The sequence below is a fragment of the Mustela putorius genome, unplaced genomic scaffold (genome assembly GCF_011764305.1).
Source record: "Mustela putorius furo isolate JIRA1106 unplaced genomic scaffold, ASM1176430v1.1 tig00000698_pilon_pilon_pilon, whole genome shotgun sequence".
NCBI lineage: Eukaryota > Metazoa > Chordata > Mammalia > Carnivora > Mustelidae > Mustela > Mustela putorius.
In genome coordinates, this window is record NW_025421449.1 from 5278267 (window position 1) to 5291449 (window position 13183).

At 33.1% G+C, this 13183-nt stretch overlaps 1 protein-coding gene across 2 annotated transcripts in view; it reads left to right on the forward strand.

The window, feature by feature from the left end:
- ADK (adenosine kinase) overlaps positions 1-13183 on the forward strand; it is a 531050-nt gene that overhangs the window by 64703 nt on the left and 453164 nt on the right. For both annotated transcript variants that reach the window (XM_004769366.3, XM_004769367.3), the window contains exon 3: positions 6816-6869. In XM_004769366.3, the coding sequence (XP_004769423.1) occupies positions 6816-6869 (54 nt within the window). The remainder of the gene's footprint in view (positions 1-6815; positions 6870-13183) is intronic.

The window sequence follows — 13183 nt, forward strand, 5'->3', positions numbered from 1 at the left end:
TATTTGGAGGCTTAAATGTTCATTGGTTGAAAAGTTTAAGTGAAGGGGCGCCTGGGTGGCTCAGTGGGTTAAAGCCTCTGCCTTCCGCTCAGGTCATGATCCCAGGGTCCTGGGATCGAGCCCCGCATCAGGCTGTCCGCTCTGCGGAGAGCCTGCTTCCTCCTCTCTCCCTTTCTACCTGCCTTTCTGCCTACTTGTGATCTCTGACTGTCAAATAAATAAATAAAATCTTTAAAAAAAAAAAAAAGAAAAGAAAAGTTTAAGTGACAATTGCATCCAGGTGAATATTATGACTGGATTCTAAAGTGCTATATGTATTTGTTTTTAATATATTTTTTCTAATTTCGAAAGTAATTTGCTTATTTCAAAAAAGCACAAGGAGAATAAAAAAAATCTGTAACCTATATAGTATTTTGAAGTTATGTTTCCAGTTCTTTTTGGGAGAATATTACCATTTTTTTTAAAAAGCTTAATCTTGAACCATTTCCCTATCATGCTAAAATTTACTGATTATAAATCTGCTACTTTCTTTAGTGTTTGCTTACAATTTTACTTTTCCATAAATAATTCCCTCATCGACATATTTGTACACAACACTGTTGTTTTCTTGATGGAAATTTGTAGTTACCCATTTGCTTCAAAACATGTGAACACTTTACACTTCCTTTCCTCCCTATCTGAGCTAATTGAATTAGTCATTTTACAGAGGTAGATGCATTACAAGAAAGGCGGGAGAGGTATTTATTACGTGCTCATGTGGTGGCGCTTGAACACTTCTTGTATTATCTTATTTGATCCACATAGCAACCCTGTGGCATAGGTACTTTCATTCTTCTTAGAGAAATTAAATGGCTTGCCCACTTCAAAAAGCTAATTAATGGACAGTAACACAGGACAGTAACGCAGATCTTAGACTTTCAGTCTAACGTTCTTTCACTCAGAGGTGCTCTGTGGATGCTTGAGGCAGATAAAGAAGGTGCTTTTCTGTATTCTTACCAGGTTTCTTATCTCTTGCTGATTGGAATAAGTGCTTGTCTTTATCCTCTGGTAAATTAGGCAGAAAAAAGATTGAGAACTGCCACTATACCATTCTGCAGTGTTTGGCCTTTTAGGGGCCATGTTTATGTTTAAATGAAGAAATGCGTATAGAAGCAGAACATCTATCTAATCATGTCTTTAGGAAACAAAACCCAACTACAGAATAGGCTGTACTTACTATCATTCTGGGAAAGACATGGTAGAAAGTTGAGATATAGTTCTCTACTTTCTAATTCCCACTAAGTTGAATTTTCCCCCTGATGTTTATTAATTTAAATCATTGAGGGGCACTTGACTGGCTCAGTAGGTAGAGCATATAACTCTTCATCTTAGGGTAGTGAGTTCAAGCCCCACATTGGGCTTAGAGCCTACTTAAAAAAAAAAAAAAATGAATGTTCAGAGAGTAAGTTAAATGTGATAGATTAAAAGACACTGTGTATCTTATGTCAATAGCAGTTAGGTTGGCAGAATAGGACATACTAAATGAAAATGAGAAATACATGTATTTATAATTCCAAATGTAAATAAACATCCAACTGTACATTTCATTGAGAAATAGCTCCATTATTTTAGTAGGGGTTATGGTCCTGATGATATATTTACCTTTACATTTATAATTTATACTTTATTTATACTTTACTTACTTTCAAGATAAATTTGAAGTATTTCTTAGTTAAAACATAATTTTTACAGTTACAGATGTATACTATTTTTGTGTATATTTTTAAGTTGTATAAAGTTTTTATTCTCATGAATAAACATCTATATAAATAAATAGTTTGGTTATAGTTTATGAGCTTTGGAAATGTATTTAAGTTGTATGGAGGAACAAATACTTTGCTCTACTAGTGCCTTTTAAAAAAATTTGTGAACTGAAACAGTGCTCCATTTTATAAGTTAGAATATTATTCTTTTAGGCAGAGAGATAGATAATTAATGACTATAGGTTATTCTAGTGGCATTTCATATAGTTATTAACCAACTGAAATTGGGTAATGTGAGTATTAATAAGGGAAAGTTCTTTGAAAAGAGTAGATCTAGATAGAAGTTTATGAATAAAGAAATACATGTACATGTCAGTATATTTATGGACATATGTAAATCAACACACATAAGCATATGTGTAGTAAAGATTTTGGTCTTGTTCAAAGAGATGTTTGGATTTTTAACCTTTGACTTCTGAGAGGTGATCTACATCATACCTGATGGAAGCATGTTTTGTTTAGGATAGGCGCTGGCCACACACCAACTGGTATCAGTTGACCCGAAAACGAAGTTAAACCACTTGGGCAGTCAGTTGATCAATCATGCCTACGTAATGAAGCCCCAGTAAAAAAATCTGGACACTGAAGCTTGGGTGAGCTTCTCTTGTTGGCAATACTGCATACCACGTTGTCACATACCAGCAACATGCTGGATTGTCAATACTGATGCCAGAACAAGCTTTGCATTTGGAGCTCTCCCAGACACTGCTCCGTATGGGTCCTCCCTTGGTCTTTGACCTGTATCCTTTCCTTGTAATCTTTAACCATGAGTGTAATAGTTTTCGGTGAGTTCTGTAAGTTCTTGTAATGAATTACTGAATCAGACGGTGGTTTTGGGAACCTCCTGAATTTGCAATTGGTGTCAGAAGTGAGGGTAGTATTAGGTACTATTTCCTCAAACTTTACATTTTGGTCAACTTTGGATATTTATGTGTGGTCCAGTTTCCTAAACTGCAGTGTGTAAGAGTCAAGGAAGAGATAAGGAAGATAAAACTGATTTAAAAAAACTAGCAAAGATGAAGAAAAATTAGTTATTGACATAAGATGAAAAGTTATCTGGTTTTAGATAGGGAGAAATCAGATGAGAAAAAGAAATGCTATGGGAAGAATGACTGCTTTGGAGTTTGGAATTAGGGAACTAATTTGCTTGGAGAATAGTCCAGAATGGATCTTGCACATTTATTCTTGAGGATCTGGACAGGTACTCTGTGAATTAGGAAAGTAAAATGTCCCTTTCAGTGATTGATAAAAAATCAGGCTATCTTTCCTTGCTTGCTTCTTGGCTATGTGGATGCCCGCCCCGACCCCTTTTTTTTTCCTGGCTTCACCATTCCCTTTAAATTCTTATCCTGAAACTTTAAAAGGGAAGAGTATTTTGTTTGTTTTGTTTTGTTTTAATGGTAAAGAAACAGAGAAGAGAGATGAAGTGGGGAAGGAAGAGGAAGTTGTGGAACAGATAAAAGCTGTTCCTTTTTTGATGCTCTTAGGAAGAAGTCTTGTTACTCAGTGTTTTGTTTTAACACTGTACCTTGTGCTTCATTTCATTGTAACCTTATCATACCACAAACAGTTATTTTTATTCTGATCAGGTACTGAATCTCAAGGTCCTTAAGTGCAGGAAATGTTTGTTATTCTTTATCACTAGCCAGCCGGAGAGGGAAAGTAACATTGGTTGAGTTGCTGTTGAGTTGTGCATTTTCAAAACACTTTGCTAAGACATAGAATCAAATCCACTGGTTTCAAACATTTTAATTTTCATAAAAATGTTTTAATAAACTTTAATAAACTTCCTCACTCATTAAGTTAAAATTTATGATTTTTTATTGTAATGTTTGCTATCTACCATCATCCATTTATTTAAAAAAATTTATTTTACCATCATCCATTTATAAAAAAGACAAAAATAAGCTCTTTCTCCTGAAAAATTTCATATTCCTTTCTGTGTTTAAATTTGTATTTCTATAAATTTTTTTACCACCAGATTTTATCCTTCTGTAATGTATTTTTGTGTGCAAATTATCTTTTTATTTAATATAATATGCATATATAATGAAGATAATATATTTTTATGCATGCAAATTGAATTTTAAAATACCTCCTAGTCATTAAGTTATAACTAATGTATACTTCATAAAACAACATAACTGTATTAAAATTTTGTTAAATAATTATTAAACAAAACATTTTATTGGAAATGCATCTTTTAATGAGGTGGGTGAAACTAAGTTTTTTCATTTAGTTCAGCCTTTCTTGGATAATAATATGCAGTGCTGCTCAGCATCATTTTTATTTCCCTTTTTTTCTTTTTGAAATGTGAAGAGGTTCAGATAGGCGCTTCCTCAGAATGTGCCACTTTGGCATGTGAATTATTTTGACTTGAAGGCACTTGAGACCCTGTGGGTTCATGAGAAACTATTGTCCCTCCCTTAACCTCAAGGAAGAGTCTGAACTGGGGAATCTTTCCCAGAATAAGAGTCATTAACAGATAAATTATATCTGAGTGACACATTTATATGATAGGGAAAACATCAAATTACGACACACATATATATTTTTTTAATTGAGAGAGAGGGAGAGAGAGAAAGCAAGGAGGAGCAGAGGGAGAAGGAGAGAGAGAAACCTAAGCAGGCTCCAAGCTCAGCCAAGAGCCCTCCATCTCAACACCCTGAGGTCATAACTTGAACTGAAATTGAGTCAAACGCTTAACCAACTGAGTCAGCCAGGTGCCCCCAAGCATCTCTTCTTATCTCCCTATAAAGTGCATTCTTTCCTTGTAATCCCAGGTCCCTACTTCCTTCTCCTTATTTCAGAATGGTACATATACCTCATTTTGTTTGACATCTTTGGCATTTCCATGTCTATGTGAATTCCTCATATGTATGTCCATTACATTTGATTTTCTTCTTTTAATTTGTCAATTTGATTCTTAGTCCATCTAGAAGGACCTTGAAGGGGACAGGAGTTCTTGTCTCCTGAGAAACAGATGAGGAATTCTTGCTCCCTGACAGGTGGAAGTCCTGAGAGATGTGTTCACATAATTAATTGGTTGGTAATGAGCAGAGTTTTATTTCAGCAGCACTCAGTTGTTTGAGCTTCTCTATTATCAAATGGCCTATCATCAAAAATTATTTTTATTTGTCTACCAGCTGATTATTTTCTTAGGTCCTTTCTCAGTTTTGTTAGAAGCAAAGAATTGAAAATCACTGGACTTCCCAGTCATTAGAGTCATTAGAGACATTTAGTTTTAAGAAATACACTGAAAAAGGTTTTAATAAGGCTTCCTAAATAGCTAGTAATTATATCTATTAGTGTTTTACTTATAGTTTACCTAAACATTTTAGGAGATGCTAGGGAAAGTTAAATATTGTTGATTGTAATATTGTTGATACCTATGTCAAAAGGATTTTTCTTGTTAATATGTTTTTACTGAGTGCCTTAAACATGTTTTAGTCAAAACCATTCATTCAGTTGAAGACTGTTGTCTGCCTTGGAGTCATTGGTACAATTGTTCTTCATTGTCAAACATAGCAGATTTACTTTCTTGATAAAGTCAAATAAATGATTTGACTTGTGTTTCTGTGACAACCATGTTCTGATATTTAATCCTCAGTAGATAAATGAAAGACAAGGAACTTTGTTTTTAATTTGTTGCTTGGAGGGAATAAGTTGACACTCTTTCTTGTTTTTTTTTTTTTTTGGAAACTCTCTTAGCTTTACTTCATAGGATTCTTCCTGACAAGTAATGCAATCTTTAATCATGTAAATGGAATGGAAAAGATAAACTTTTTTTTTTGAAGATTTTATTTATTTGACAGAGAGATTACAAGTAGGCAGAGAGGCAGGCAGAGAAAAAGGGGGTGGCAAGATCCCTGCTGAGCAGAGAGCCCGATGTGGGGCTCCATCCCAGGACTCTGAGATCATGACCTGAGCCAAAGGCAGAGGTGTAACCCACTGAGCCACCCAGGTGCCCAAAGATAAAGTTTTTAAAGAAAAGTATAATCAACTTGTGCCCCATTCCGTAGTATATCTGAAAATAGAACATCCTGTGACAGCTCCCCATTTATAATTTGTAACTTAGTTATTTATAGAAATAATGTATCAAACAGTAAACTCTGTAGTCAGTTTATGGTACTTCACTTAAAGAGATTTTGCAGACAAAAATATTATGAACCATTTCTCATTTAGCACTTCAGAGCTTTTTATATACCCCAGTCACTGCAGTACAGGTCTATTCAGGATGCCATTCTTTTTGTCAAGTGAGTAAAGGCATTTATGAGAGGGGAGGTAAGAAAGGAGAATCTATATAACGTTTCCACTTGAACTTCTGACCCATTGTCAGGGAGCTTAGTTTTTAGAAAAGGGTTGAATACAAGTGGAATTTGAAGTCTGTTGTTTATTTTTTTCTGTGTACTGCTCGGAAATCTGTTTACCTTTAACATGACAAATATATGGTAATTTGGAAGATACCTGTTCTAATATTCATAGCAGCCTCTGTTTTATAGACGGGGAAAGTAAGATTTAAAGAAATGAAATAATTGCTTGTTGTTATTAAGCTTATAAATGGTTTAGTCAAGGAACTCAGAAACTTATTTCTCCTTCTAAGTCACACTACCTAGGACATAGTGTGGTACACAGATTTTTACTGTGTATTTAATGAATGAATGCATATTCTTTTGTGAATGCTTAAATACTTACTGTGGCAGTTTCTTGAATTTTGAACTGCTGGATGAATGTAACATTACAGATCATTCACTACTGAAGATACCTTGTGTTTTTGAAGGTCAGGTTGATCCTACTTCAGTTCTTTGGATGGTGTCTGCAGAAGTGACTAACAGAACAACAAAGAACTTAGACATTAATGTTTTATCAGTGAAGACAGAGACTTGTAACACTATGGTAGTGCTTGTTCGATGGGGTTTAACTGGCTGTATGTTGATAACCATAGTGAGATGTCCATGAGCCAAATGTGCTTATATGTTTATATGACCAGTATTTTTTTGTTTTGTTTTACAGGTATTCTCTTAAGCCGAATGACCAGATCTTGGCTGAGGACAAACACAAGGAATTGTAAGTACATTAAGCCCTAGGTGGTACATAGTTTACTCCTCTATGGAGATGTATGTAAACAATCTGATTTTTTAAATTATGTGAAATATAAAAATATAATTAACACTATGACCTTAATTCTAGTAAGAATAGTATAATTTACATTACATACAGTTAACATTAGTAATAATTCTTCCTGCATGCATGTTAAAACATGTAATATTTTATTCTATCATCTAGACCATGTGCATATTAGGAAATACGTAATTTCATGATCTTTCCTCACATAAAATATTAAATTGTTTCTAGTTTTAGCTTTTACTCAGTTGACTTCCCCACCCTCATGCTTAAGATGGTGAAATCTAATTTGGTTTCTTTATGAAAAGTTAAATGCCTAGTATTGATTGGCATAAGGCAAAGCACTTTAAATATACAAAATTTTGTTCCTTTTTAAAATTTTAATGTTCTTAGGGTTCTTTCAGATAGAAATAACTTGAACTTATGATTCTGGGATACCTCCATGGCTATTTTTCTGCTCTGTTGTAGTATTTTAAAGATTATTACTTCATAGAAACTTGGAGGTTTATTTAAAAATGACAGGTTCGGGAATTTTTAAAAAAATCGTCTTAATCATTTCAGTATCATGACATTGTCCAAAGAGGACAGCTAAAAAAAGAATTTATATGCTTCTATTTTCTAGTTAGTCTGCTTTCTTTTTCCCATTGTGAAGTAAGAAAGTTCTGATGACCTTAATTATTATGCAAACACTGAATGTCAAATAATACTGTAGAATTAAGAATTTGAGGAATCTGTGCCTGGCTGTACACCTTCAGGTTTGACCACGCTTATTCTTGGTAATAGTTAGGGTTCTATCCAATTAATAAATATATTGGTGAATTTCATATGCTGCTTGGGGATTTCCCTAATGTTTGATAATCCCTAATGTTAAAGATATTTTAACATTGAACTCAGGTCCCTTATGGTTTAGTTTAATGCAGTCTTCAATTTGTATACATCTGTATGGAGAATAATTTTTGTGATAGAGTTCTTTAAGACTATTATTTTTAGATACAGCATAGGGAATATAGTTAATGATATTTTAATACCATTGTGTGGTGACATGGTAGCTACGCTTGAGGTGAGCATAGAAAAACTTATAAAGTTGTATCACTGTTGTACAGCTGAAACTAATGTAACATTGTGTGTCAACTATACTCAAATAAAAAGTCTACACACATAATATTTTTTTCTCAAAAAAATTCTTTAAAATCTATTCCTTAAAGTACTTTTTAAAATTATTCTTTAAAAACCTTTTCTAAATTATTTTATTTCTTATTTCATATTGAAGACATTGTAATAAGTGTTAGTCTTAAAATGGTAGGACCAATGTGTAGGGAGATGTTTTCTTCAAGAATTTTTACAGTTGGTATATCCCATTGTTATGCTAGTTTTTTAGTTTTCATATTTGTTCTGTCCTCATTTGATTATAATCTCCATAGTGGGTTGTCAAGTATATTGTCAAATTTTCTTCAGTTTCTTTCTTTGTGGCCAAGTATAAATCAGTGAGGGTAGGTGATTTTCACTGTACCATTGGTTGGTTACTTGTTATTTATAGGTCTGATAACAGAGTTCTTTTGGTTTCAAAATTGGGTAGTCAACCTAAGGTTCCTTTGGGCTTTGTAGGCTATGATTAATACTAAAGACAACAGAAAACTGCTTTTAAAGAATATATTCATATTATTTTGTATATAACCTATATAGTGTGTTAATTCATTTAAAATTTCACATACTAAATATGGTAAAGTTCACTCCTATGGGTACTTTGGGTATTCCTATGGGTAGACTGATTTTTTTAGTTAGATTTTATTATGAAAAATTTTAAATATGCAGTATTTATTCACTCATACCCACCAACTAGATTTTATCATTAGCATTACCTGTCTGTTCATTCTTCTATCCATTCATTTATTTCTTTATCAGTTTTTTTTAATGCAACTGCAGACATCAGTATGTTATCCTCTAAATATTTTAAAATGTGTATCAACTACAGGTCAATACTTTATAGAATTTATCTCCTTTACATGAAAACTTCATGCAATGAAATGCATACATTTTAAGTATACATTTGTTGAGTTTTGACCAGTGCATAAATGTTTGTAACCTGGGGCACCTGGCTGGCTCAGTCAGTGGAATATATGACTCTTAATCTCAGGGTCATGAGTTCGAGGCCCATGTTGGTTATGGAGATTACTTAAAAATAAAATCTTAAAAAAATAAAAATTAACAAAAATAAATGTTTGTAACCCAAACCTCTAGATGCAAAGCTTCATCACCACCCCAGAATGTTTCTTTATGCCTCTTTGTAGTTTCTCTGCTTTTTTGCTCCCAGAGATAACTGTTATGATTTTTTCCACCATAGATTAAGTTTTCTCTGTTCTAGAATTTCTTATAAATGGAATCATATATGTGTATATATATATCTATATCCTGTTTTATATAATACTTCTTTTGCTCAGTATAATGTTTTTGACATTTATCCATATATTAATTTCTTTTCATTGCTTGTTACTAATCCATTTGTTTATCCCTTCTCTTATGGTGGGCATCTATGCTATTTCCTTTCCAGTTTTTGGCTCCTGTGAAAACTTTGTACAAGGTTTTGTGAACATATTTTACTGCTGGGTAATTAGGAGTAGATTGCTGAGTCAATAGGGTAGTAGTGGTTTTGGTTCTATAAGAAACTACTTGATTTTCTTGAGTAGTTGCGCCATTTTACATTTCTACCAGCAATATGTGAGAGTTCCAGTTGCTCTGCATCTTCACCAATGTTTAGTGGTGTTGGTCTTTCTAATTTTAGCTATTCTGGGTGGTGTGTAGTGGTATCTCATTGTGGTTTAATTTGCATTTCCGTGATGACTAATAACATTGAACACTTACACGTTTGTGTATTGGCCCTTTGTATTTTCTTTGGTGAGTGTGTTCACATCTTCGGCCAATATGAAAAAATCGGGTTGCTTTTTCTTTTTATTGATGAGTATATATTCTAGGGACATCTGGGTGGCTTAGTCAGTTAAGCAACTGCCTTCGGCTCAGTTTGTGATCCTGGCGTTCGGGGATCAAGTCCTGCATCGGGCTCCCTACTCAGTGGAGAGCCTGCTTCTCCCACTGTCCCTCACCCAGCTCATGCTTACTCCCTTGCTCTCTCTCTCTCAAATAAACAAATAAAATCTTTTAGAAAAAAAAATCCTTTATGTATTCTGGATACCAGTCATAATGAAATGTAAGTTTCACAAATTTTTTCTTCCCTATTCCTGGCTTAGCTTTTTTCTTAATGGTGTTTGATAAGCAAATTTTAAGTTAAAATTTTTTTTATTTGAGTAGTAAGTTTTCGATTTTGATGAAGTATAATTATTTTATCAGTTTTTTCTTCATGATTATTGCTTTCTTTGATCTATCTAACAAACCTTAATTTATGAAAGTATTCATATTGTTTTCTTTACAAGCTGTATGGCTTTACCTTTTATGTTTAGGTTTATGATCTATCATGAATTAATATTTGCATATTATGTGAGGTAGAAGTTGAGGTTCTTTTTTTTTTTTTCTTGCATGGATAACTAGGATAGTTATCTGTGTTATTCCAGGATATCTAGTTATTCCAGCTCCATTTGCTGAATAGACTTTGCTTGTCGCTGGATTGCTTTGGTGTATTTGTAGAAATGAAATAACAATAGGAATGTGGGTCTCTTGTTCCACCGACTCACTTCCCACTCTTTGGTCCATTAACTGACTATGGCAAGTATTGAAGCCAGTTAGTGTTAAGTCCTCCAACTTTGTTCTTTTCGAAGATTGCTTTGGTTGTATTAGACCCTTTATTTTAGAATGAGCTTGTCAGTTTTCTCAGAGAAACCTTTTAGGGTCCTTGTGGCTATTATATTGAACCTATTTTGGGGAGAATTGGTATCTTAACAATATTTAGTCCTTCTTAAATTTCTCTTAGCAGTTCTTTGTCATTTTCAGTGAAGAAGGTTTGTTTTGCATATCTTTGCCTAAATGAATACCGGCCCTTCTACCTCTTCTGTATATATTACAAAAGACCTTAAGGGCACCTGGGTGGCTCATTTGGTTAAGTGACTGCCTTCTGCTCAGGTCATGATCCCAGTGTCCTGGGATTGAGCCCCACATCAGACTCCCTGCTCAGTGGGGAATCTGCTGCTCTCTCTCTCTCTGCTGCTCCCCCTGCTTGTGTGTGTGCTCTCTCTCTCTCAAATAAATAAATAAAATCTTAAAAAAGAGACCTTAGATAGTGCAGTCTTATCTCATTAATAGTATCAAGTATAAAACATATTGGTTTTCAATGTCAATAATATGTACTTTTCCAGAATTTTCTTTCTTTCTTTTTTTTTCAGGCTACTTGGAACATCTTATGAATTTGTTATATACCTGTTCTTAACATTCTTCTTGCAGATTTCTTTTCCTCTTTGAATATGCTATATAGTAACTATTTTATAAATTAACACCAGTAAGATTATATTGGAGTTGCTATTTTTTTTAACACCACATTTATTTAGCTGTGTGTTATGTTTACTCTGAGGAAAATGAGTATTGTTCCTAATCTTTGCCAGCTGTGATCCAAATGGGTATCATTGGTCACACTGGAGAATGGGAGAGAAAGGTAGATATATAACTTAACCTACAATAATTATTAGAAAATCTCTTAAAGGTATGTAGTCTTTTTTTAAAAAATTTTTTATTTTTTATAAACATATTTTTAAGGTATGTAGTCTTATGGTAGGTTAATAGCTCAAATTTTTAAACTAATGTGATTGCTTTGGAATAAAAAATTAATGATTGGAGTGAGTATTTAGATTATTAGACCTTTTCTGTTATCACTGCTTAAAAAGCAATAAAAATGACATTCTCTAGGTTACTCTTTGCTTTACTTATTTTATTTCAATTAAAAAGGTGGTAGAAAGGGTCTAGAATCTTATCAATAGCCACATGACTTGTGTCTTAATATTTAATATATATACATTTTACAGAAAACACAAATTTTGTTGGCCATTTTAAAATGGGAGCTACTGTACAACTAGATTAATCTTAAATGGTGTTATTTTTCCTGTACAATTAAAGTAACTGTATGGAATATTATGCAGTTCTTAAAATGTTTTTAGGGAGAGATTTAATATGATGATGATTAAGGTGAAAAGGCTTGCTTATACATTACAGAATAGTAGATTTTTGGGTGACTGAATTATGGATGAATATTATTTGCTTCTTGTTCTTTTATGTGTACTTTATTTTATTTATTTATTAAAAAATTTTTTTTTGGCATGAAGCCCACTGTGGGGAGGGGTTTGAACCCACAATCCTGAGATCAAGAGTCACGACGTTTAACAAACTGAGCGACCCAGGCACCCCAGGTGTATTTTAAATCTTCTCTAATGGATTATGTTATTTCTGTGATCAGAAAAGAAAAAAAGAAGTTAATGAATGAGATGATAGATTCCCTAAATTAAATTGTTAAATCAATATACTTACCTATTACAAGATGTACAAGATATACTTTTTCAGCTTTTTAATTATAATTGCTAACTAAGTGGGCAAACATGATGAGGGTCTAAAGGGCTGAAAGGGCCCAATTATAGTATATATATATATATATATAACCAGGGGTCTTATACTTGATAGTATTGTTAGTTTATTGTTTTAGCCTTAGTTGATTGTCTTAATTCCTTGGATGTTGGTTCTCTGCCCTGTAATTTTTGACTTATACACTTTAGAAAAACTCTCAGTTGAATATGCCACTTTTAGAGCAGACTGTTAATTTTTTAAAAATTCAATGCTAGCCCTTTTTGAGGGCTCCCCATAAATAATTTTATTTTTGTCTTCACGGTTAAGCTTAACTAAGATCTCTTTGTGCTCAAGGCCAAACTTTTTAAAATACTGTAAAAATGTAGATATAAAACAAAATTTAATTATTCAATCAATAATTCCATAGTTTATTCTCATAAAACATTATTGCTTCTTAATTTTAACCTATTAAAGACAGTTTGGTTTATCATGATATTGAAAGATGCATTGGCACCTTCACATTAGTCAGCTTTTTGAAAATGTAGTTTTATGTATACCAATAAGTGAGTACAATGATAACAATATCTTGGTATTACTTTATGTGGTAAATATTAACTATATTTTCATTTAAAATATTCTTAGTTCCCAAACTGTGGTGATTCAGATTCTATATAAACTTTGTTACTTACGCTTCACAGATAACACCATTTATTTCTCTGTCTGGGGAATTAGGACATATAGCAAAACAGAGAAGATTTGTCAGC